Source organism: Drosophila arizonae, chromosome 2, assembly GCF_054131065.1.
Source record: "Drosophila arizonae isolate 15081-1271.41 chromosome 2, UAZ_ARI_1.0, whole genome shotgun sequence".
NCBI classification, from domain to species: domain Eukaryota; kingdom Metazoa; phylum Arthropoda; class Insecta; order Diptera; family Drosophilidae; genus Drosophila; species Drosophila arizonae.
In genome coordinates, this window is record NC_142922.1 from 8,227,220 (window position 1) to 8,251,264 (window position 24,045).

The 24,045-nt window shown below is 38.7% G+C and overlaps 5 protein-coding genes across 13 annotated transcripts; 2 read left to right on the top strand and 3 right to left on the bottom strand.

The window, feature by feature from the left end:
* Positions 1-167: 167 nt before the first annotated feature.
* Positions 168-5,382, bottom strand: knk (cytochrome and DOMON domain-containing protein knickkopf). The gene is made up of 6 exons (XM_018014909.2): positions 3,145-5,382; positions 2,395-2,614; positions 1,970-2,317; positions 1,351-1,904; positions 1,074-1,296; positions 168-1,008 (listed from the first exon to the last, which is right to left on the bottom strand). Exons 1-6 carry the CDS (start codon positions 3,326-3,328, stop codon positions 378-380), a joined length of 2,160 nt encoding a protein of 719 aa, XP_017870398.1. The 5' UTR covers positions 3,329-5,382; the 3' UTR covers positions 168-377.
* A 142-nt stretch (positions 5,383-5,524) lies between these two features.
* tws (protein phosphatase 2 regulatory subunit tws) lies at positions 5,525-17,635 on the bottom strand. 9 transcript variants are annotated; one of them, XM_018014982.2, is made up of 5 exons: positions 17,477-17,635; positions 13,417-13,616; positions 7,595-7,746; positions 6,729-7,532; positions 5,525-6,655 (listed from the first exon to the last, which is right to left on the bottom strand). In XM_018014982.2, the coding sequence occupies exons 2-5, from the start codon at positions 13,571-13,573 to the stop codon at positions 6,287-6,289; spliced, it is 1,482 nt and encodes a 493-aa protein (XP_017870471.1). In that variant the 5' UTR covers positions 13,574-13,616; positions 17,477-17,635; the 3' UTR covers positions 5,525-6,286. The 9 variants fall into 9 exon arrangements, with proteins under 9 accessions (XP_017870471.1, XP_089330972.1, XP_089330976.1 ...); XM_089474846.1 differs by having other exon boundaries at positions 17,385-17,610; XM_089474850.1 differs by lacking the exon at positions 17,477-17,635 and adding an exon at positions 17,286-17,304.
* Positions 15,729-24,045, top strand: pinta (prolonged depolarization afterpotential (PDA) is not apparent). The gene is made up of 5 exons (XM_018015047.2): positions 15,729-16,080; positions 16,138-16,239; positions 22,553-23,088; positions 23,162-23,391; positions 23,449-24,045. The coding sequence occupies exons 3-5, from the start codon at positions 22,669-22,671 to the stop codon at positions 23,648-23,650; spliced, it is 852 nt and encodes a 283-aa protein (XP_017870536.1). The 5' UTR covers positions 15,729-16,080; positions 16,138-16,239; positions 22,553-22,668; the 3' UTR covers positions 23,651-24,045.
* TAF1B (TATA box-binding protein-associated factor RNA polymerase I subunit B) lies at positions 18,548-22,077 on the bottom strand. The gene is made up of 4 exons (XM_018014887.2): positions 21,531-22,077; positions 21,341-21,464; positions 20,348-20,797; positions 18,548-20,286 (listed from the first exon to the last, which is right to left on the bottom strand). The coding sequence occupies exons 1-4, from the start codon at positions 21,944-21,946 to the stop codon at positions 18,646-18,648; spliced, it is 2,631 nt and encodes an 876-aa protein (XP_017870376.1). The 5' UTR covers positions 21,947-22,077; the 3' UTR covers positions 18,548-18,645.
* On the top strand, positions 20,912-21,336 carry LOC149270262 (uncharacterized). Its single transcript, XM_089475055.1, has 2 exons — positions 20,912-21,072; positions 21,125-21,336. The coding sequence occupies exons 1-2, from the start codon at positions 20,988-20,990 to the stop codon at positions 21,265-21,267; spliced, it is 228 nt and encodes a 75-aa protein (XP_089331181.1). The 5' UTR covers positions 20,912-20,987; the 3' UTR covers positions 21,268-21,336.

Genomic DNA, 24,045 nt, shown 5'->3' on the forward strand with positions numbered 1-24,045 from the left:
ACTATATATGCGCATAATTGAAATCGAATCTAATCAGTTTACAGTTTACAGTCAAACAAATGAATCACCTCCAAATGGCCTATCTTGAATTAAATAATACAGATCTTGTTCACATACATACATACGTATATTAGCTATATTAAGGTATTACAATCAGGACAAAATGCTTCTGTCTTATGTGAAACTCTGCCTTTATTAACGAGTTATAAATTACAATACTTATGCTTAAATGGGCAGGTATAATACATGCAAACATACATAAATACACACATATACATATATATGCAAATTGTGACTGATTGACTTATATTAAAATTAAAACATAAAAAAGAGTATCCTTTGGGGCGACAGAAACTGTCAAGGAAGGCAGTCAACATTTACAGCGCCAACACCATCAACAGAGCCGTGAGCGTCGTCAGCCATGCCGTGACCAGGGAATGGCCAGCGTTGCGCAACTTCGTATAGCTGTCGACAATGTGGATCTTCCAGCCCATGTTGCCGTGCGTAAAGGAATTATAGTATACGGTGTCGGGCCACGTGATATTCGGCGTAATCTCGAGCAGCGCCGGCGGCTCGTCGCTGCAGATGTTGATCAAGCTGCGATTGAATTTCTTGAATGTAGGGAAATTGTCATCCAAGCGACGGTCGTAGTGATCCGGATAGCGGGACAAGCAGAGCGGACCCGCAGCTGTGGGCTTGGGTCGACCGCGACGCGTAAACTCTACGCCAGCAAGAACGCGAATTTCGCTCTGTTTGGCATCCGACAGCCGATCGTAGCCGCCTTGCGGATCATCCGTTATGACCAGTGGATGGTAGTGCTCCGGCGAATGCGGATTGTTGCCGCCGCGCACCTTAAAGGTGTACGTTAAGCCCCGCTTCAGATACAGTTCCGGTATCATATAGCCATTGATGTACCAGGCCAAGCCGCTTGACACATGGCCCGTAATGCCCTGATAGCCACGCAGACCGCCCGAGGGGCCCAAATAAGCATTAAAAGTCCGCACGGTTCTATGAAATAGGAGATAAATATTAATATATACAGTTTAGGCATGGTTGCGAGCATGTTTGCTTACGCATCCGTAATTCGAGCGCGCTCCCAGATCTGCACTGGAGTTTCTGCACGTTTCGTAAAGCTGAAGCAATCGTTCACAGGCTCCGTAGTGTTAAAGTCGATGATTATATCACTCTTGGGATAGTATGTGTGAAACGCTGGCTCATTGTTGGAGTCCAGTTGACCAAATGCCCAAACCACATAATTGCTGCGATCCAGAAAGATTTCCTTGTCCCCATCATCGGCTGCAAAGAGGGAATTCGTGAATTCAAATCTCTATTGATGAGAAAGCCACCTACATGACTTCAGTGTGCGCCTGAAACTGATTGTATTGATGCCATCCTTGCGGGCGTATGTGTTCAGCTGAAAGCTGTCCAAGCCGCCTACGACATCATCTCGACACACGCCCTTATTCTGACCCAGCACCTGCACGCATGGAGCCAGCGAGGTGATATTGTAGTCAACCGTGTAGCCCCTGATGTCGTCTATATAAGCCACGACGACATCGGCACCAATCATTTGACTGGCTGTATCGGAGCCTGAGATGCCAAAGGACATGTAATCCGTTTTCGCTACCTGACCGGACAGCTGGAACGTAATCTGCGGTCCGAACACCTCCCACGACACCTGCAGATCCTTGTGTAGCTGCCGGCAATTAGGCAGCGAGAACTCATATGGCGTAATCTTCACCAGAGATGGCGGCACATTCAGCCCGTCCGGTATGAGCACATGGCCATAGTTCTCGTTGTCGGCCACATCGTAGATGCTAATCCAGTCAATGTCGAAGATCGTCTTGTCACCAGGCAATTCCAACACAATGGTTTCTTTATTGTAGGTGCGTATGGGATCGAGGCTGGAATGGAAAAGAGAAAATCGTGAATGCTGTCATCGAATCCAATAGACTTATATAAGACTCACTAGCCCCGCTCGTCCGGAATTTTGCTGCCCCGACTCGACGGCTGAGCACCCACGCCTGTCCAGAAGAACGTACGCTTGCCACGCCCATCGTACGTAAAGTCCTTAATCCTAATGGTCTTTGAGTCCAAGATCTCGATGGTGCTGCTGCTCACATTGTGGTTGCGCTTGGAGAAGGTGCCGCCAACTTGAGTGCGCGGCGGCTCGAACTCCTCGGGTATATAAACGTCACCAAAGTTGTTCTGATTGTTCAGATCGTAGACCGCCAGCCACTTGATCTCAGTCATCTTCTTGCGATCGGGCAGCGTTAGCGTAAAGTCCTTGTTATGATAACGATCCAAAATGTTTGTTCTGCGGTTGTTCAAATTAAAGTGAGACTTATTAATTTTCATATCTAATAGTTATTTCATTTACTCTTGTTTACTCACTTTCCGTACTCGTCGGGCACTATGAAACCTTGAGGACCAGGTCGATTGCTGGCGCCGGACCAAAAGAACGTATCCGCACCGTTGCCATCGTAATTAAAACCCACTATCAAAAACGTATACTCATTGACAGCGTACACATCACCGGACACCTGATGATGATACGAATTGAGTTTGCCCAAATATTTGCCCCGATACGGACCATCCTCATCTTCGCCTTCAGCTGTAAAACAAACATGTCAAATTTATTTAATATTTTTGTCATAGTCTGTTGATTTATTCAAAAATAATTCAAAAAATAATAAAACCATATACATTAATTAATAAACACCTCCTGAAGTCTTTAAGAAAACCCAAATTTTTAAAACGTTGCTGACTAATGTCTCAGTTATTCACTCTTTTAATTTACTGCCACTAGAGCAGAGAGACAAAACTTTTGTCTCTGCGTTCCCAGTTCCGTTAAACCGGCAAGCAGTCAGCAACAGTAACAGCAGCAGCAACAGCAGCGGCAGTAACAGCAGTAACAACAGCAGCAGCTACGACAGTAAGCAGCGCAGTTCCCAGTGGACACACATAGACCAGTTTCGCTAGTTTCTCACGAAAGTGAATTTGTTTTCGCGCTGTTGTTATTTTTGTATTTCTTAGCTGTTTTTTTTTTTTTTAACGTAACAGACATTTAAGTTTCTCTTTCTTTTGCTTGCATTACACACATGCACACACACACAAACATACTTTCATCCACACAGTACTTACTTGCAGCTGTGTTGAAGCCAAAGAGGAAAAGCGCCACCAGCGCTAATAATAGCTGCTGTCGCAGTCTGCGTCGCGATTGCAGCGCTGCTAGCTTACGGCCTGTGGGAGCACTAACAGGAACTGCTACAGCCACAGCGCAGTCGCAGCAGTGACAAAGAACGCCTTCATGTCTTGTCAATGTCATTGCGCACGTTTGCGTTGCACTCCCTCTCTCTCTCTCTCCCACTCTTTCGAACTCTTTTAACTCTCTCCAAACTCAATTATCCACGTAGATATTTTGCAAATCGTAGCTTCGTCTACTTTTATTTTTAGCTACTTTTCACACTCTAATTATTTCAAAATTAATTAAATGCACGCACTACCATTTTGATCAAATATTTTTAATTGTTAGTTTTTATTTGGACTCTACATTTGCGTCACTTTTCTTGCTTCCGTAACGAATTCTTAGCTTGTAATTGTTATCGCGGATTTCTTTCTTTTTTTCTTAAGGTCGTTTCGTCATTCGCATGCGTTTTGCTTGTTTTGTTATTATTGAAATAGTCGAAAACTGGTTTAAGTCGCAGATCCAAAAACAAACCTGCAGCGAGCCACAAAACCAACCGCACGCTCGAGCCGCTCACGATCAACTGAGCTGAGCGGCCGTTAAATTTTAATTTCTTTTTGACTTCGTCTGCGCGCAAAGCTCTCTGCATATTCCTCTCTTATGGGCTGCGCATGCTCTGCATTACAATATAGCCAAACTATGCGTGTAACGGTTTCTATTGTTAGCGCTATATGGAAAATGCGAGGTGAGAAATGAGTGTTTCCAAACGAGTCAATGCTTAAAAAAGCTTAGATATGTTTGACTGGAAAGCTCTTCAAAGAAGAAGACTGCAGATCGACAGTGTGTACACACTTGCATTTGTAATTTAATTTTGAAGTTAATTTTAATCTTACCCCACACTCCATAGTAAAACAACCGTATAGAAATCGTATTTCTTGCTTGCAAAACTAAACTTCGTACGTTTGCTTTTATTTGATTTACCATTTTTATAGCAATTCAATAAATCTTTTTTAAAACTAATCAATTGCATTTTTTCGCTTTTTATATTTCTTTTTTTGTTTACCTGCAATCGCACATGGATTTTAGTTCATTTTATGAATTTTTTGTTTTTTTTATTATTATTATTATAATTGTTTTGTAACTTTCTGTGTATTCATTGCAAAAATTGTATGCGATTTTATTTACAAAAAGGCGTGTTAAGATTTTATGTTTAAAAAAATGTCCGTTGCCTAACATCAAAATAGGCCGCAATTGTTGCAAACCAAATCATTTCATATTTCTGAAGAAATTGTTTTCATATTTTGTATGTATGTGTATGTGTGTCAGTGTTGTATTTGTCTGAAACAAAATGTACATTTTAAGTATTAAAAATAGAATTTTTGCTTAAGTTTTAAACGAATTCACACGGTTTATTACAAACAAATTATTTTTCACTTTTTTTATTCTTATTATTTTGGGCTTAATGCTTATTTATTTATATATATATATGTAACTGTTATTCTTCCTGCACTCTATTACTGTATAACTAGTTCATTGAAAATACATATTATTTAATACATAATTTATTTCATAAGAAGCACATTTTGTTTTTGTTATCATTTATGCGTTTACATTCCACTTTTGAACTCGCTTTCAATGCCTGCCATTTCATTCACATATATATAAATATATATACATGTATGTATGTAAATATTTATATATATCTTGTATATATTCTTTGCTTTTTCTCTTTATAAATACCCTAAGAAAGTCGACCGATTGTGCATGACGGGACGGTGAACTAGTCGAATAAAACAAATATGAATTCAGGATTATGGAAATAAAAGTAACCAAGTCGAAATGGTGTGAGCTATTCATGTATGAAGGTATGTACGATTGTAGGTATGTTAATCAATGTTGGTCTTGGACGCATGCACGCAAAGTGTAACTAAAAATAGCAATACTTAGCTTAAGACGTAGTGTATAAAAATAAATGGGTTTTTAGCAGGAAATTAAATTATAGAAATTGAGAACACTAATAAAATGTTTAACTTAGGTTGTGATTTTGAAGCTTTCTCAACAATCTGCTATGTGAGACAGCTGATTTAAATTTTATTTTATTTTATTTTAATTTGTTTTACATTCTCTTTTACTTTAATAGATTAAATTTACGTTCCTTTTTTTTTTTTTTTTTTTTGTTTTTTGTTTGGTTTTTTTAATGAGCATTTTTATTTATATTTTGCGTGATTCTCATGAGTGATAACAGATAAGGATAAAGATTGAGGAAAAGGCATGCGCTCGAGTTGTTTTCTGGATTGAGATTTAGAATTATATATTAGAGGTGCTAGCTATTTAAGATTTTGTTTGTTTTTTTTTTTTTTTTTTTTCGTTTTTAACAGCATGGAATGAACTTGATTGAAAACGAAAGTAGAAATATACAACAAAATAAAGCGCACAACATTTGCTTAAAACATTACTCATTTATATGACTTCCGATTTTGTTTCGTTTTTTTTTTCTTTTTTAAACTTAACAAGCGAACATAAAACGAATGAACCTGATTTCTAATGTATGACAATATGCATTTTGTGATTCTTTATTATAATATATTATTATTTCTGTTTATTTTTATGTTGTTCATTAGAAATACTTGGGCGCGTAATAATGTATACATATAAAAAATCTTGGGGCACTACGTTGGATAATTCGATTGTTTCTTTGATTACGCTACAATGAAAACTAAATATCTGCTTCATTATGTTTCCTTCATTTTTCTTGTTTGTTTATGTTATCTATGTATAAAAATTTTTATTTATCTTGTATCACTAAGGAAAAATGTTACAAAGCTTTTGCTATGGCATTTATGTGTATGAGTATGTGAGTGTAATTGAGAGTGAACATGTGTGTATGTGTGTATTGTGTGTGTGCCTGGATGTGTATGTGTGTGTGTTTATGTATAAGATCCTGATTAAACGTTAGATAAACAATTTATGGGTAATTTGACAGAGCTTTTGAAACAAATCAATCGAATTAACATTTAAATGAGGCGACTGTTGCCAAGGCTGTGCCGAGGCCCTAGTAGTTGACGTGGATGTGTACAATGTTTGCGAATTAAGTTTTAGCTAAAATTTATCCTGAAATATGAACAAATTATTAGTCGCGGCTACTGCGATGATATTCTCCTCGGGATGCCAGGCGGTGTGCAAGATTTTCTTGTTGAAGTCCAGACAATCGACGCTGATTTCATCCTTCTTTCGTTTGCCTCCAGTGCAAACTTTGCGTGGCTTTAGCACCGTCTTGGGCTTTATAATGTCCCTGGATGCCTCCAGTGTAACATCCTTTTTCGAGTTTCGATCAAACACACGGAAAAAGTTATTGTAACTGCCGGTCATTATTGAGGTATCCTTGCCATTCCAACAGCACTCGAACTTATCAAAGATGCAGTCATTCTCATACAGAGAGCACAATTTGGCCCGAAGATATTCATGTACCTGCAATGAGTATATATATATATATAGATTAGAGTTTGACCGGAGCGAGAAATATAGTCTGATGACTACTAACCGGATAGGTTTCAATTGGTTTCGTTTCCATGTGCAAGTCCCACACCTTGATGCTCAAGTAGTCTCTGGAGATCATGTAGCGGCCTGAATTGCTCAACTTGACGTCACTTATGGAGCTGATTATCTCGCTGAAGAAACTGCGATTCGTTGGATTTTCGGGCTCCTCAAACTGTTTGCTATGGCGATCGCATAGCGCCGCCGATCGCATATCACATAGTCGTATTGTGCCCTTGGAGCTGGAGTAGACAAACACATTGCATTCGGTCGGATGGAATTCCGCTGCGGTGATCACTTCCGTTAGCTCCTCCATGTTGGTTGGCTTGATGTCAACAATATTGTAACTCTGATTGACCACCTCCAGATGCCAGAGGTTGATGCGCAAATCGTCGGCCGATAGGAAAGTCTCTTGATCAGAATTAACGCTAATTGAATTGATGTGATAGGTGTGTGCATTGGCAAAGGTGCGACGTGGCGAGGCCTCCACCATAAGCGGTACTTGCTTCACAGAAGGAACTCGTAAGGCGGTTACATTTTGTGGATCTCTTATCAGACCGTTCTCCTCTTTTGTGTTGTAGCCCTCGAATGACTTGTCGCGCTCACTGACCTTCCACAACTTCACCGTTTTGTCATTGGTGGAAAGCAGAAAGTGCACGGGATTCTTCTGATGGAGCCATCGTATCTTATTGATTTTCTCTTCGATTTCCAGCGATTTAAGATAATCAAATTCAGGCTCGTGCGATTGGAATGTCGAATAGACATTATATTCACCGCGTCGCGGATTAGCAGTTTTTGAGGCGGGATCACGCTGCAAGCGAAGGTAAATGATTAATTGAATGAGCAACAATTGATAATTGAACTAATATTTACCTGAAAGATGACGACGCGACCGCCTTTATCGCCCGTGGCCAGCAGTTCGCCATCGTGATTGAATTCCACGCAGGATATGATATCCGCATCGGTGACATCATCGTCTAGGGCGCCCTTGATCTGTGAGAAGCACCAGGACGCCTCTCCATTACCTGTCGACCCAACCAAAAAATGAAAGAGAAAAAAGACGAGAGATGTTCAAAAATTAAAAAGAAATATTCAATTTCACAATTTCCCATCACATCCCATCAGATTGCTCAACTCAAAGGACCAAATAAGTGCTTGTTACATTTGATTTTCCCTCTCGCCCAGACACAATCAATAGCTGTAGCTGCCAGAGGACAACGATGACGTCTGCTGCGAATGTCCTGCTGCCTTGCTTCCCTGCCTGCCCTGCTCAAATATTTACTAATGACGCCATTTCCAGCCACTGTCCGCATTCAGCTTTGGCTTTAAATTGCTTTAAGCATTGCTATTGCCGCTACTGCTGCTGCTGGATGGATATATGTGGCTTATTCATGCACCCAGCGATATCCCTCTGCGCCTTCTCTCCTCTTCTGTAATATTTAGCAGCCACTCTTTGCGCTTACTGCACGTCGTTGTGTAAACGTTGTGCAAAAGGTTTTCATTTCGCAAATGTTTTTGGCTCTTTTTCTTTTTTTGTTATATATATCTACATATACTCGTCCTGTTTCTGTTCTGAGCATTGTTTACAATTTCAATGCATGGCAACATCGAACTTCAATTTCACATATTGCATGTACATTGAAATGTCACGTGAATAACTTTGGCTCTTAGTAATTCCAGCCAAATAATAGAACATATTTTATATAATATGGGCGGGCAGTGGAGTATATATAGTATAGTCCGATGTTTGACAATTATTGTAAGATTTTCAGATTACATATTTTTATTTTGAATAATTAATTTACATGAATAAGCCGAAGGCCCCAGTTGGCAGTGCTCAATGTCATATTTATTCTAATCTCCCATATACAAATTAATTTTACATGAATAAAGATAAATATAGATAATATCGTATTCCAAACAATAAACATATATTTCCATATGACGCTATATAAAACATATAAATGCATTACTCTACTACTACGATCAATGTATTTCCCATCTAACACATTAGAGGGTATTCTTAAAATCATATCATATATATAGCACACACAAATATACCAGTGAATATATGGAAGTCGTGCATGTCCCGCTGCTACTCTTTCGATATGTTCTGTTGGCTGTCCTGTCCAGTGATTGTCTGCTTTGAACATGCTGTCCGTCCATCTAGCTCACATTGTGTGCCTATTACGCGATTGTTCAAAGAGCCACAGGCGACGTCATGATATGATTGACGAGCCCGCGCTGTGCGCCACTGATGACAATAATAGGATCAGTCAGTCATTCAGTCACTCAGTCAGCTGGGCGGTCAGGCAATTAAACGGCCGACTGTCTATTTTTAGCCGAAATGGATATGATAAACTTTTACATTCGTAACGATTACGTTGCCAAAACGAACAAACATCCACGCCCAGACCCGGACCCAAACCCAAACCCACTCAACCACCCAGCGACCCAGTCACACAGTTTGGCAGTCATTGAACTCATTTCTTTGTGATTTTGGTTTGAAAGGAAAATGCTCAAGATATGTTCGAGCAGAAATAGAATGCGCACAATATATTGTTCGCATTTCTGTGAGACAGCCGCGACAGACAACAACTAACTAAAACATGGCACCACGAAACACACCCAAAGTGGCAGCGTCGCGTTTTCCGGGTCAAGGCGAGACTCAAACCGAGCAATTTCCCAGTTTTTGCCAATAGCACAGGCCAACAAAGTTGGGCAACAATTTATTAACTAAGAGTTTAACTATAAATAAGTAATTAAACAAATATATCAAGTTAAATGATGCTCTGTTAGGTTTGGATGCTTATTATGCAAAGAACCTGGACCAATTGACGTAGATAACAGTGCTTGACCTCAAAAAAATGTTTATCAGTTATTCGACTAGATAAAGTTAAGACTTTATTTGAGTTGGGAGACTTGAGCACACATTCATACCACAAAATGGTTTGTTGGGGAAAATCTGAGTATGCAAATGAGAAAATAAAATCTGTTTATATGTATGAGAACATAAACAGTATAGACTCGATAAACCAGACATTATTCTTTGTAGATTCATAAAAATAGGATTACATTTGCCGTTTAAAGAAATACATAGTTTAAATTATATCATATTGATTGAAAATAAACACCTTTACAAATTTTGTATGCTAAGTGAATTTGTATCCGCCTTAGGCTAGTTTTACCGTACACTCTTTTATTGCCAACGGGCATGTTTTCAAATGGAATTTAACCTAGCTTAATGATTTCGATTTTATCTAATGGTCCAATTACGCCTAAACTCGAACACAATTTGAAACAGATTTTTTGGTCTCGCTCGCCTAATCGAACTCATTCCTATATATACATGGAGAATATATGCGTATGTATAGTAGATATAACATCTAAATGTTAGTTAAATATTGACTAAATCATTTAACGCAGCCACGCAATGTGGCGACAGCCACCTCGTACCACTCGTGCTTCTGGAACAAGCGAGCTCGAAGCGAGCGCCTTTGCCTGATTGACTGCCTCTGCCTCTATCTCGATAGATAGAATGCAAAGTGACGATGGAAGGAAGAAAATGGAATAAATATAAATATATATATATGCGTGTATGTGTATGCATTCAGTTGTAGGTGTGCACGAAATCCAATGGACGATAAGCAAACTCGCTCGAACTTCTTAAGATGACGAGCGAGTAATTTGTAAGTTGCTGAATGCGCAATTAAACACATTAGGAACAGAGCCCATTCGACCAACTACTTGCCGAGCTCGACAACAATGATCTAATAATGAGCGATAAACTAAATTATTAATAATTTTTATTTTTTTATTTTTAATCGATTTTTAGCCCAGACCCCTGATAGTGCAAACATAAATAAATGAATGAATGCATGTGACTTTGTAATAAATAAACACAATAAAATATATTGTATTGCCCATTTGAATTTAACAAGAACGAGTAAATTTGAAACAGATTATATGACTAATCATGTAAGAGGGAGGCACACAGATAGCAAACGAAATGATTCCCCCATAGAGATACAAATGTATACAGACTTGGTGTAATAACAGAAACGAGACACGAGCCAATGTAAATATATATATTTATACGAATATCTGTGTGTTCATATACATACATACATATGTATGTATATCTATCTGTTGACCATGCCTGCAAAGTCTGTGTTTGCGCAATTGCTTATGATTTAATTAAAGTGTTTGGGTTCTTAAATAATGCAAATGCAAATGCAATTGAATAGCGTCTTGGCTGATAGAAAAGGGCTGCTGCACAGGTATAATTACCTACACACTGTCAAGGTGGCTTTGGCAAATTGCTCAAATTGCATTATAAACAAATTCCAATAATCTTCTCAGTGATCAAATATCCCACACACACACACACTTATATATATATTTACATGTTCGCTTACATCTGGGAAAAATTCATACATATGTATAGCGCGACGTAATTTCAATTCTCATTGAATTGCTAAGATCAATGCTAACTGATAGACAGAGTTGTTTATGTACGAATAAACTAGATCGGCTAGTATTTGATTTTCTTTTTATTTTGGTTTTTCTTTGTTTATTTCATGTACAATTTGTTTAAACGTTTAGTTGCAAAAATTTAATGCAAAAATGAAAACTCAAATCAAATCACAAACCAAGCGAGATAAACACGCACGCACACACACATACAAAGAGCGAGAGAGCAAAATAATATGTTCATTAGTGTGCATGTGTTTGTGAAAGTACCGCGACAACAAAAAGGAGGCGAAACAAAATTAAAACAACTTACCGGCCATGACAGTTGTACAGCTTTCGTTGAACGGCGCGCGCAAGTTACCAGGAGGCAACACTCAGAGGCAACAACAACAACAACAAACCGAACGACCACACAACAAAAGCAACAAAATATTAAGGCCAAGGAGTTGCGTTTCGCGCTCACTCTCTCTCTCTCTCTTTTTCTCTGTCACTCACTAACTCACTTTTTTCACTGGAAACGCTCTCAGAAATCTAGTGTTTTTAATGTGCATGTGTTGAGAAACGTGCTTTTATTGTTGTTGCTGTGGTTGTTCTTATTGTTGTGGAGGAGTGTTGAGCGCGGTTTCTTACGTCGAAGGAGTTGAGCTTGGCACACAAAAGAGAAACGACGAACACAACCGAAAGCAAAAGCAAAAGACAAAACCAAAGTGCTTAACTTTTCGTAGCTTTTGTTTCTTCTCTTCTCTTTTGTTGTTATTTGGTTTATATGTATGTATATTTATGGCTTTTTTGGTTTTTTTTCTTCTGTTTTTCCTGTCGCTGTTGCTGCTCAGCACAACTTAAGCACGTATACGTATTACTGGTGACGACAGTGACGTCGACGACATGTGGGGAAGAAACTGCAAAGTAGGGGAGTATTTCTTTTGTACATACGCCGACAGCAACATAGCAATGACAGCAGCGACGACGACGATGAGCAGTAGCAGCAGCAGCACCAGCAGCGCCAGCGGCAGCAGCAATAACTGCGTATGTATGTGTGTATGTATTCGTGTAGCCGGTGGTTGTGCCAAAAGTTATCTCGAAAATTACTTTGCACTATTTCTAGACGATTCGCGGGAGTGGAGCGTAGAGGACTCCAAGTGATAAACGAGGCACTGTAAAACGATATTAACGCGCCCGTATATTTGCTAAACAATGCGATTAATATTATTTATTTTGTGGCACAAAACAAACACCACCAACAACAAATCGCCGTGTGGACGTCTTCGTTTTACGTTTGCCTAACGCCTTACGTCTTGCGCTTTGTTTTATCGCAATTTCTTTGCACGTATGTATGCATATACACATATGTATGTACATATGTACATACACATGTATTTCTTTACAATCTAACCTTCAAAATGTATATTCCTTGTTTAGCACTTTATCTTACAGCACGAATTTCATACTCATATTTATTTTGACATTCAATTGCAGCTTGCAGGCGTTTTCATAAAAGCGCGCTGACAGTGGCAACGGCGTCGCACGCTGGCGACGACGCACAATCAATATTCGATTAAAATGCGCCTCGTACTTAATTCTATATTTTTTACTTTATTTTTATATATTTGTTTTGGCTAAACACTGCACAGGCTAACGCGTCACGACAAAGTTTATCACCTTAGTATTGTACGCGCGGTTGAACTCGCATGACAAATATGGCAAATACAATGAGGAAAAAAAACCGAGATTCTAATGCTGCTTTGTTCAACTGCTTCTTCTTCCACTTTTTGCCGCCTCTTTTGATGCACTGCTTCGTCGCCGCCGTCGTCGTTGCGTTGCGTCGTCTTTTTTTTTTTTTTTTTGCAAATGCGGCAGCGGCAGCCAGAATTTACGCACTTTTAAACTATGTACATCATTGCAATTATACAATTTCAATGCGGCAATAACACTTCAACGCGCCGTTAACAGTTTTAGCTTAATTTATGACTAATTTGTTATGAAAATTTCAACGTAAAATGGAAGTACAAAATGTATTGCAAATTTCGCACTTTATAACAGCAGTTTCGAGCCACTAAAACTGCCGCAACCGAACGGCGTTGCGCATTCCACACAGTGTTGCACAGCGCGTATTTTTAGTGCTGTAAAATACGAAAGCCTACAGCTGTCTGGGTTGTCGCCCATTTCGTTACACAACATGGCGCGAAACATGTAAACTTAAAAATTAAGAACTAAATACTCACTTTGCGGCTTCTTTGCTCCATTTATATTGATGGCCGTGTTAAGCATATTTCCGATTTTTGTTATGCTCGATTGTCGCATAAATGTGCGCGGTGGTATAGGTGGCGGCTGTGGATCAGGCGGCTCCAGCACCGGACTCTGGCGACCCCAACGACCCATTTAAATGTCTATGTTATTTGGTTTTGGTGTTACAGTTTGCCTGCTGTAAATAAAAAATAAAAAACAAAAACAAAATGATTGCATCTATTAACATACATATATTTTAAAGCACGCTCGCTTACACATGCACACACGCACGGAGACCTATTGTATAATGGATATTTGCTTAAAACTTGGTTACTTTAGGCCTTAGCACATGAGCGAATTTCGTGTTTTTCAATTTGTCTAGCAATTAACACCTGTCCTCTTCCCTCTGTCTCACTCTTCGTCTATGTACTCTGTCTATCCCCATCTCTATCTCCTTCTCTCTCACTCACACACATTGGTTTTCTCTCTCTGACTACTTGCACTTATCAGTTAAATGTCGCACCGGCTAGATTTATTTATTTATTTTTTTTACCAGATTTTTGTGCACAAATTAATTGTGCAAATGAACCTGTCGTTTGTTTACATTAGACATTACGCTTACGTACATATATTTACTATGGCTGTGCAAATTTAAAAAACATAAAAAACACCTACTAAATCAAAACTTTGAACATTTAGAGGTGTGTCTAGCGTCTATTTAGCGTTAAAGGCTCATATTTTTTATTGATAACACGTTCTTAACTCCAGAAATGTGAATAAAAATTTCCCCTAATTAAATATATAAAACTTTAATTAATGATTTATGTATATTCAATATAACCATGTAAAGTGTTTACATTTCAATTAACAATTACATATTTATCACACTTTTATTAGGTGAAATTTGTCAGAGTGGAAAATTTATTGTGTGCCAGCAAATATCAAATTTGTATTAAAGTGCAAGTTTTTTAAATAAATAAAAATGCAAATAGAAATATTCAGATATATTGAGTCGCATTTACACAGAGCTTACACATTATAGTATACGTGACCTAAGCATATGTTACGGTGCAAATGCAAAAAGATATACATATGCACATACAGTTGCGTTCATAAAAATAGAAATGCGTCGTCTAGCCCCACGTGAAACTCTACTCCTTGAATTTTAATCGATTACATCCTTGTGAATGTGAATGAGAAATAGCAAGCAAATAATTGCCGTTATTTTTGCAATTACTTCATTTGTTTTGTGCTGTTCATTTAAATGAGAGCATTTGGGCATACATATATGCATATATTAACTTTATATACGATAATATATATTTCAACGATTTCTATTCAAAATTATATTGATTTTAATTACACTATTACTTTTCATAAATGTAAATAAACATGTCGTCTTGCATTTGTTAATGTAGTCCTATTTTAACGCAGACAGCTGTAAATATGCAACAAGTTGTTCTGAGGCATGCGCCCTAAGATGAGCACTAACAAAACAACGTGCAGAATCGAAAAAAAAAACAGAAAACAGAAAACAACAGCAACAACATGTTATTCTAATCCAATTAATGGGTCAAATGACTTGGTGGGAAACGTGAGTAAGCCAGTGGCCGAAGCATTAAATGAAAATGTGGCAAATTGGTTTTCTTAGAGAGCCCTAGGAAAACGCCAACATTAGAAAAACTGAATTGGGGAAATGCCATTGATGTTTTAAATTAAACATGCACTACGATAAATAATAGCAAGACAAAAACGAAATACCAAAACAAAGCGAAGTTAAATTTCCGAAATAAAAATACAAACGCATTTGTTTGTTTTTGCATTTGGCTTAGTCGCACATCCAACGAAACAATATAAACAGCGGCCAATGTTTAAGAAACGGCAAATTATGCTGTCATTGTTTTCTATTTTTACTCGCCTGCCTCTTCTTGTTTCTGCTTTCTGCTTTGCGCCTTTAAACTTGCACAGTTGCATAAAGATGTTACTGTGTTTGTGCTTTTCTTTATTTCCTATCTGTCTCGCTGCTTCTACGTTCGCACAGTTGCATGAATTTATTAGTAGTTTTGTAACATGTTTTGATTATGGAAAATTTCTAGATTATTCATAATAACATAACATAATAAATATACAAATTTCCATTCAAATAACATAATTTACGAGCATATTCTTATATTGTTGATGCTAAATATGTACATAAATGCTGATGCCATGAAAACAAAACTTTAATTAGGGTATTTCAAAGTTCGATATATACTGTTTCTTTTTTTTTTTTCATTTTCAAATGAACTGCAAAAGACAAGAGATAGCAATATCAGAGCAAACGCAACGGAAGAAAATTGGGAAAAACAAAATATTTTGTTTTGTTTTATTTTAGCATATGTAGTGATCTACATATTTACATACATGTATGTATGTACGCATGTATAATTTTTATTCTGCAAACATTGAAGGTAGTTTGCTCCTTCCTCTCTCTGGGTCTTGTTTATTTTTAAAAGAATTTGAAGGAAATGCTAAAAATTCGGTAGCACACACACACACACATGCAAAGCAACTACGAGCGGGTCGCCTCTAAAAATAAGTTGAACGACAATTTGAAAGTCCAGCCGCACGTGCAACACGAGACCAGCGCACCTGCTCTGTCCTGGCCAACTCTATTTTCGGTAGCTACCTAAAATCAAGTTAATTAAATTCCAATTTTAAGCTACTTTCATTTTTAGAGATGAGTTTGGTCTGAGTTATATTTAAACCCCTTCATCAGGATGCGTGACACATTTCTCTATTGACAAGAACTGTGGCTTCATTCATTATTAGAGATAAAGGTGAGATATATTGACGGTGGCATTTCCGTATCTGTCTATAGATAATAAATAGATATCGATCGGGCAATATTGTTGTTCTGTGGCTTTATCATGCAGTTCGTCTAATTAATGCACTAAATAAATGAATGCCGCAACTAATTAAACATTTGACAAAATTAAACGGACTTTATGCGCGTATTATATGACAGCTCTTAAGCTAAACAAATTACACGAAGAGTCAGTGGAGAGATAAAAGCGCGTATTCTGTTCAAGCAATTTGAAAGAATTTGTTGTAATTGATGCATACAGCTTTAGCAAATATATAGCTTTTTTTTTTGGCATAAAACTTAGTGACAAAATAGCTGCCATTAATTGTTGTTATACAATGAATTTACTTTTGAATTTATATGGCAAATACAACTGTTGTTGTTGTTGTTTTTGGTGAAACAATGTTGTTAACCTCAAAAGCCGCCAAGAACGTCAAGAAAACTAAAACTTGGATCGCACGTACAAAGCGACGTAGCGTCTAGCAAGGAGGCAGGGTTGTGGGAAGGGGGGGGCTTAGGCTCTAAAACGGTATGGTGATACCTTTGTTATGTGCTATATGATATCATTATGTACACACACACACACACACATACACACACTAACAGTAACTGCACGTAGGAACTCATTACAGATCCGCATATACCTAGGTAAGTATGTAACTTATTATTATTGGTAGGTTTACCGCAGACTGACGCAACTTGGCAAAATTTCGTTTTGTACGACAATATGTATTGAAACAGGTGTATTGCCAAATATGAAATAATTAACACCACACGCCTTGAATTAGTCAAATGTTAAAAGCAGAACGTTTGCTTCTTTTAGCTAAAACAGCTAAGTCACATAAAAGTTATTTGCATGTTTTCACATATATAATTTTTTTTATATTTGTTTTGGAGGAGTTTGATATGACTTTTATTTAAGCCATAAACTACCCGAATTAACAGTGAAATGATTCGTTCCAGTAGATTCGATTTTGCCGCCTATTTGGTATTATCAGTCCCTGATCTTTTTGTATTTACCAAATGTTCTTAATTCTTGCTTTGTTTTGTATAGTTTTGTTTTGCTACTGCAGCGAATGCAAATAATGTTACAGCTAACGGTATAAATAGTTCCGTTACCAACACTCTTTTATTGCTTATGAGCACTTGCACTTTCGAATTGAAATTGAAATTGAACTTGAAAAGGAGCGACAAACGCGTCTGGCACTTACATCTGCCGTGCGCTTGACAAAGGCACTGAAACTGATTTAAATTTTTATTCAACTTGAACGTAAAGCAAAGCAAATCAAAAACCGCAAAAAGCAAAACAGTCAACGCGGCGTCGTTAAAATTAGCACTGAACTCGCATGCGTCGCCCAACGAATGTGCGGCCTATGATTTCCACATAACACGTACAGTGGGGCGGAGCTTTAATGATGTAGACAAACTTTAGATATGTAGGAGAGTGAAATATTTGCATTGGAGTAAACAGTAACCTGATTCTGAGTTCTCTACTTTATGAAATTTGAAGATTTTTAAGGAAGTTATTTCTTTAACAATTGTTATTCACCTCACATATAAAAGGGTTCTTCCAAAAATAAATATTATCAACCTACATTATTATTAGTAGTCTCGAGGCTAAACAGGCAATTAGTTATAATTTGGCAATAGCAATAATAATTTTAATTCATAACATCGTGCTCGATTTCCTATCTGTGTTCCACTGTAAACAAACGGACGCTCACGCGCTCTATTTCTGTGTCTCATTCTCTGCAACGTCGCTCGGCACCTGCTAGTGCAGAGGGTGTGTGTGTGTGTGAGTACGTTTGTGAAAGAGAATGTGGAGAGTCTCTCAATATGCATGTGTTTCTGCGGCCGTGAGGAGGCTGTTAGTGCTCTTTCTTTTTGAAGATTTTTTTCTTTTTTGTAAAATGTAAACAAAACTGTGCGAGTAACTGATGTTATTATTATTGTTATACCCTAAATTCATTCCAAATAAAGTATAATAGTTTTGATAAAATGTATGTAACATATTCATCTGAATATACACTCAATTCGATTTAGCCCTAGCTCTATTCCGTCTGTAATAATTCGATTAAAATCGATTACAATATTAATATCAATTTTCATTTGAAAGCTGTTTCACGTTTTATATACCTACTGGCATACCTCAAATATTTATAGATCGATAGGGATAACAAGATTTCAGGGTATCTTCCAGTCGGGCCCTACAGAGAAGAGTTGCTACTGTTGTAGCTGCTGTCGCCAGCTCGGCATTCTTCTGATAAACGCTAATTTGCATATTGATGTTACGCGCTTGTGCGACTTGTTTATTCTTGTGTCGGTTATTAAGTGATAAAAAAATATGTATGAGATTAGGAAGTCTTGCAACACAACACTTCTACCACATATCTCTAAAAGATTTGGTTAACAAATTGATATCCTTATTAAGTATATTATATTTCAAGCGCAAATGGTTGCTATGACAGCTCCAATCCTCGATGCCATGATGGAAAACCACCTCCAGTACCAACAACTGCTCGTAGACCACATCCCATTCGACACCAAGGGTGGCGGCGCATGTTTCCAGCAACCATCGAAAGGAGCAGGGGAAAATCGAACGGAGTTTCTGCTTACTGGAGTCTTTCATTCGTGTTATATATCCATGCAGTAGCCAACAATCGAAATTAGATATTTTCAATAGAAGCTCCTGCTCTCCTGTTATGTCTTCCTCCTCTCTAATCGGTTCCTCTGACTTTGGTTGTGCAGATGCTGTAGTCTCTTGGGACATTGGGCGCACCTGACGACGTGGCATCTTCAGTGGCACACGCAGCGGATCCATGTTGTCCTCATCGAATGTTTGTATGGAAGCTAAACTGTTTAGCGACACATCCTCATTGTCGATAGTCAATATATAATTGGGCGTATCGCGTAATTTCCAAAAGGGATTATCTCTCTCTAGCGCCTGACGGCGTACAGCGCGTTCCATCATTTTATTTTGATATTGGCGGCCGTAAGTTGCAACAGGTCGTCGGAATTCGAATTTGGGTCGTTTCTCCCGTCGTCGAAGTTCGTCCAGCCAATTCTGTGTAGTTATTTCGCAATTGGCGCGCCATTCCCTGTGGCGAATTGTTGGACGTGCCAACATCTGAAATATTCCAATTTCCTCATATTCCTTCTGGACCGCCAACTCTTCCACACGCAGCGTTTTCCCCCTTACGGCCAGGTGCTGAGCCAATTCTGCTGTCTGATATTTAAAGGGCTCAAGTTGACGCTCTGTGTGATCTATTTTCATGAAGTCTGGAATTTGTACGCTCATCTCGCCCTCCTCTGCTTGGCTCGCGTGCAGGAGAATTCGCTTGAAGTAGCTATGTGCCGGCGTTAGACTAGGCTGAAACTCGATGTGATCCTTCATGAAGCTCTCGCTACTTGACTCGCCGAATTTATCTTTCAGCAATGTCTCGAAAATTAAACTAATATTCTCATGTATGCGCTGCATTGCTGGCGTTATCTGCATCTCAATGTGGTTATATTCATGCTCCTTCTGTTTCCTTTCCTTATTCAAAAAGTCGTTAACCTTGCGCCCATTTCCGGTAGTAACTCTAAATCGCTGTGCGAAACTTTCGCTATAATGTGACACTAAAACTTTACGCAACTCAACAAACTGCATCCATTCCGTATAGACGAAGAGCGGCTGCACTTGCTCTGTGTGCTCATCAGTTGGCTTTAAGAGCTCTTTGTTAATGAGCATGGCAGATTCCGATATAGCGCGCTCCTTGACATCATCCAGGCCAAACAGTAGCTTCATGACATATATAATGTAGGCCATGACTCGAGCTTCATAGCGAGGATAGACGTGAATTCCAAAATTGGGTTCAAAGGCAGGAGGCAGTACGTCCATTAGGCTGCTAACATAGCTGGCTATTACTGGCGGTAAATCCAGTTCTAGAACATACCGCTTGGTAAGTGCTTCTAGATCCGGCTTTTGGAAACCATTCATATCTATGAAACGGGACATATGTGAAATCTGAGCACGCAAGAACTGAAATATAAAATAAAAATTATAAGCTATAAGCCGTATAAACAATCTATTTAAAACTTACCTTATAACCACACTTATCCCTTTGATGATTTAACTCCATTTGCTTCACCAGCGTCTTGCCGTGTATGGCGACATTCTCAGGCAAGTAACTTAACATATAGCGACTAGTCAGGTGCTCCTCATTAACAAATCTAATTAGATCAGTTAACTGTATATCGTCCTCAATTTGGTTAAGGGCTATGGCCAGCACAGTATACAATTTGATAATGTTCAAGCAATAAATATTCCGATCAAAATTACATAGAAGACTAGCTTTGGGACGCAGGCCATGGCATAGCATGCTTCCTGAACTGTCCAAACTATGCTTATCCAGATGCTTGAGCGGCATTTGCTTTTTCATGCATTTTCGGGCATTCACTGACCATTGTAGCTGTAGACTTTGGTTAGTTTGCAATGTGGATTCTGATTGGGCGCCTTTTTTACCCTTGTAGCCCGACTCATCCAATTTGCGCTAAAGACATGAAAACAAAATGAGAGCATTAGTTGTCAGTTCACTCTAGATAGTCAGGTGATTGATTAGCCGAGGTAATTGTTTAAGTCGTTTGCTAATGTTCAGACTCAACTATAAATAGTCAGCTTAGCAAGACACATTTCAGTTCAGCATTTTAGCTTGAAGCATCACAATTACAAGATTTCGGAAAATGTCTCTCCGTTGCGCCCTAATCTGCCTAGCACTTCTTGTGCTGGTCTACGCACCATTGCCTACATCAGCGGCACCCTTAGAGGGTAAGTCTAACGCCTAGCTATTATTTAATAATTTTCACATTTTTCTATACAGCTGCTTTAGTGGAAGCTAATAGCTTGCCCCAACGTGAACTAGCTGCATCCCCATCCACACCGTCCTCAGACCCGGCAAATCCAAAGCAGCGCACTTTCTTCCTATTGCTGCCTCTGCTGGACCCCAACCAATTCTACTTCTAATCAATGGCCGAGTGATGTCATAAAAGACAAAAAAGAACTTTAAAATAAAGTTTAAATTGTAGCATGAGAGTACCTTGGTTTTTCTCCACTCACGCCAGTTGGCGCGCTCATCGCCAATTTCAGGAGCTTGTAATTGCTTATCCTGGCGTTCACGCTTCCGCTTTATCTTCTTGTAGTTATAAATAATATGGGCGTCTCTGAAGGCAACCAAAATTAGAAATAAAAGTAAAAATATGAGTGAAAGGGAAGGCCTGTTTCCTTACCTAGCTAAAGCCCGCACATTCAACTTTGGCAGGCCCATCTCATTGTTTTTGTTGAAGGCAACCTCCATGCGTGCCATATAGGCGGCCCACACCTGAAGTGTCATTAGCTTGAGCTCTGGCTTGGCGCCCATGTTCAGCAGCTCGTCCAGAAACCCGCGCAGCACATAATTAAAAAACTCCCACGATGTAATGTCATTTTCTTCTGCCTTAACTTTGGGTTTCTTTATTGTACGCTGGGAGACGTGCTTTGATGTGTCGTTGAATGTGTCTTCGGCGCTGATCTCTACAGCGCGTAGCTGCTCCTTCTTGGTGCCGCATTCGATGCAGTAATAATAGCCTTCGCGTTCCTGGAATGTGCGCTCGCCACAAACATCACACTCCATATGATCTATTTCCATTACATCAGGTTCCTCCATTTTTAGTATTTAGTACAAACTTGAAAAAAAAACGAGCTCGCACGTGCTACACCGACAAAAATATAAGAAATAAATATTTTGATATTTACATATGCGTTGTATCGCCTATCGATAACAAAGCGATTGACTTGGCGCGAAATGTTAAATAAAATGCTGCTGTTTGACATTTGGGAATTTAGTATTTAAAAAATGGCTGAATATTTTTAAGAATATCTACTGCTTCTAATTTGCAAAAATGTATGAATTTACATTTTTATAATACTTGAATGCTTAGTATATTGAGAACGTTACGATCTAATTGCGACCACTGATCAAACAGTGCTGCGACCCCAATGCAAAGCAAGTTTTCTGCAGCTCGATTCACATATAGCATTACCCAACACTTCTTCAGCAAACTAATCGTGCCGTTTGACCTATCCCAACATTTCAAATGTGCTGAATCGGTATTTTTACGAAAAGTTTTTTCTAATCCGATTGAGCACTTTATATAAGATAAATGCAATGTTTTTGCACACTTAGCCGCTTAATGGATAACTATATTTAGCTGGCTGTCTACCAGTACTGACCAGTATTGAAATGTTCTGCCCTCCGCCCAACGCCCACTAGGCCCAAAAGCAAAAGCTATTAATTTTGTACGCTCCGAAAGCTTACGACTGCAATGACCAGTCGCTCACAGACGGCCGATCAGTGCAAGTGCAGCAACAACGGCAGCAGCAGCGGACATGGACTCTTATGAGAACAGTATAGATGCCGACCTGCCAGATTTCAACGTTTTGTTGGAAAATGAGGATGATTTGAGAGAGAAAAAGGAGCAGATGCAGGTACAGGAGCTAAGCGATTGGCTGGACGCCAATCCGCATATAAATGGCTGTAAAGCCTATTACAGTTTGCACTTCTTTTTGCGCACCTGCAAATTCGATGTTGAACGCGCCAAAATGAAACTAAAAACATTTTACCAAATGCGCGCCGAGCGTACCGAATGGTTTGACAATTGCGATCCCATGTTGCCCGAAATACAGGAACTGCTCACACTGGGCGTCTTTTTGCCCGTCGATGGGGTCGACGAGCAACAGCGGAAGGTTGTTATTATACGGACGGCAGCGCACGATCCCAAGCGCCATAGTCAGAACAATGTTTTTAAGGTATACACCATACATATTCAATATACACAAATATATTTATATGCAATAGTTGCTAACCTTTGCCCTTCTTTAGACAAGCAAAATGATATTGGATTTACTATTAAAGTTTGAGCCAGACAACTGTGCTCGCGGTATCGTTGCCATCATGGATATGCAGGGTGTCCAATTGGGTCATGCACTGCAGCTTAATCCCAAGCTCATTAAACGTTCCGTTGAGAGCTGGACGGCATATCCATGTCAGCCCAAGCTCTTGGAATTCACCAATGCCCCGCGTCACGTTAACCTATTTTTAAACACGTTTCGGTGAGTCCGATCCAAACCTTATATAAATATGAAAATATGAATATATGTTCGATTTAGGGTCTTCATGACGACAAAGATGCGATCCCGCGTCGTAGTGCGACGCGAGGGAACAATGGTAAAGTGCAAGCAATTGCCAAAGAATTTGGGTGGCCAGGGGCCCACTTACAAAGAGCTGGCTATGAAATGGAAGCGATTGCTCGAACAGAACGCTGACTTCTATGTGGAGCAAGGCAAATATAAAAGCTTAGTCAAGCGATAAGCAACCGATTAGCTAAATATGATTAAGACATATGAATATACAATAATGCATATACATACATACATATGTACATATATAGTATAAGAATACTTTCAGTATGCGAATTATGATTGTTAATCCGATAATGCGTACAAATGGCGTTGTACTTTATATTAGGGTTCGTTCAAGCTTTAAAAAATGCTCACTTTATATTTACAAATATTTATTTATGTTTTATCATTATCATTAGATTTCGCTTTGTTGGAAGGCGTTCAGCTTTCTCTTATCGTTCACATTCGTAGAATCATTTTGAACCGTAATATACATATATACATATACATACATATTAATCATCAGTTCGATATAAATATTGAATTAATAAAGTAAACTTAACGCCTTGTTTTTCTTTCATAATA

What these genes read in the sequence shown, in the direction of transcription:
- LOC149270262 (XM_089475055.1), top strand. Translation starts at nt 20,988, where the DNA reads ATGTCTCTCCGTTGCGCCCTAATCTGCCTAGCACTTCTTGTGCTGGTC. An exon ending in ATCAGCGGCACCCTTAGAGG is followed by an intron (nt 21,073 to 21,124) that starts GTAAGTCTAACG and finishes TTTTCTATACAG; the next exon opens with CTGCTTTAGTGGAAGCTAAT.
- pinta (XM_018015047.2), top strand. Translation starts at nt 22,669, where the DNA reads ATGGACTCTTATGAGAACAGTATAGATGCCGACCTGCCAGATTTCAAC. An exon ending in GTCAGAACAATGTTTTTAAG is followed by an intron (nt 23,089 to 23,161) that starts GTATACACCATA and finishes GCCCTTCTTTAG; the next exon opens with ACAAGCAAAATGATATTGGA. An exon ending in CTATTTTTAAACACGTTTCG is followed by an intron (nt 23,392 to 23,448) that starts GTGAGTCCGATC and finishes TGTTCGATTTAG; the next exon opens with GGTCTTCATGACGACAAAGA.
- knk (XM_018014909.2), bottom strand. Translation starts at nt 3,328, where the DNA reads ATGACATTGACAAGACATGAAGGCGTTCTTTGTCACTGCTGCGACTGC. An exon ending in TGGCTTCAACACAGCTGCAA is followed by an intron (nt 2,615 to 3,144) that starts GTAAGTACTGTG and finishes TTTGTTTTACAG; the next exon opens with CTGAAGGCGAAGATGAGGAT. An exon ending in GTGCCCGACGAGTACGGAAA is followed by an intron (nt 2,318 to 2,394) that starts GTGAGTAAACAA and finishes GAACAACCGCAG; the next exon opens with AACAAACATTTTGGATCGTT.
- TAF1B (XM_018014887.2), bottom strand. Translation starts at nt 21,946, where the DNA reads ATGGAGGAACCTGATGTAATGGAAATAGATCATATGGAGTGTGATGTT. An exon ending in AATGTGCGGGCTTTAGCTAG is followed by an intron (nt 21,465 to 21,530) that starts GTAAGGAAACAG and finishes GGTTGCCTTCAG; the next exon opens with AGACGCCCATATTATTTATA. An exon ending in GTGAGTGGAGAAAAACCAAG is followed by an intron (nt 20,798 to 21,340) that starts GTACTCTCATGC and finishes TCATGTCTTTAG; the next exon opens with CGCAAATTGGATGAGTCGGG.
- tws (XM_018014982.2), bottom strand. Translation starts at nt 13,573, where the DNA reads ATGGGTCGTTGGGGTCGCCAGAGTCCGGTGCTGGAGCCGCCTGATCCA. An exon ending in GTCGCGTCGTCATCTTTCAG is followed by an intron (nt 7,533 to 7,594) that starts GTAAATATTAGT and finishes CTTCGCTTGCAG; the next exon opens with CGTGATCCCGCCTCAAAAAC. An exon ending in AACCAATTGAAACCTATCCG is followed by an intron (nt 6,656 to 6,728) that starts GTTAGTAGTCAT and finishes TACTCATTGCAG; the next exon opens with GTACATGAATATCTTCGGGC.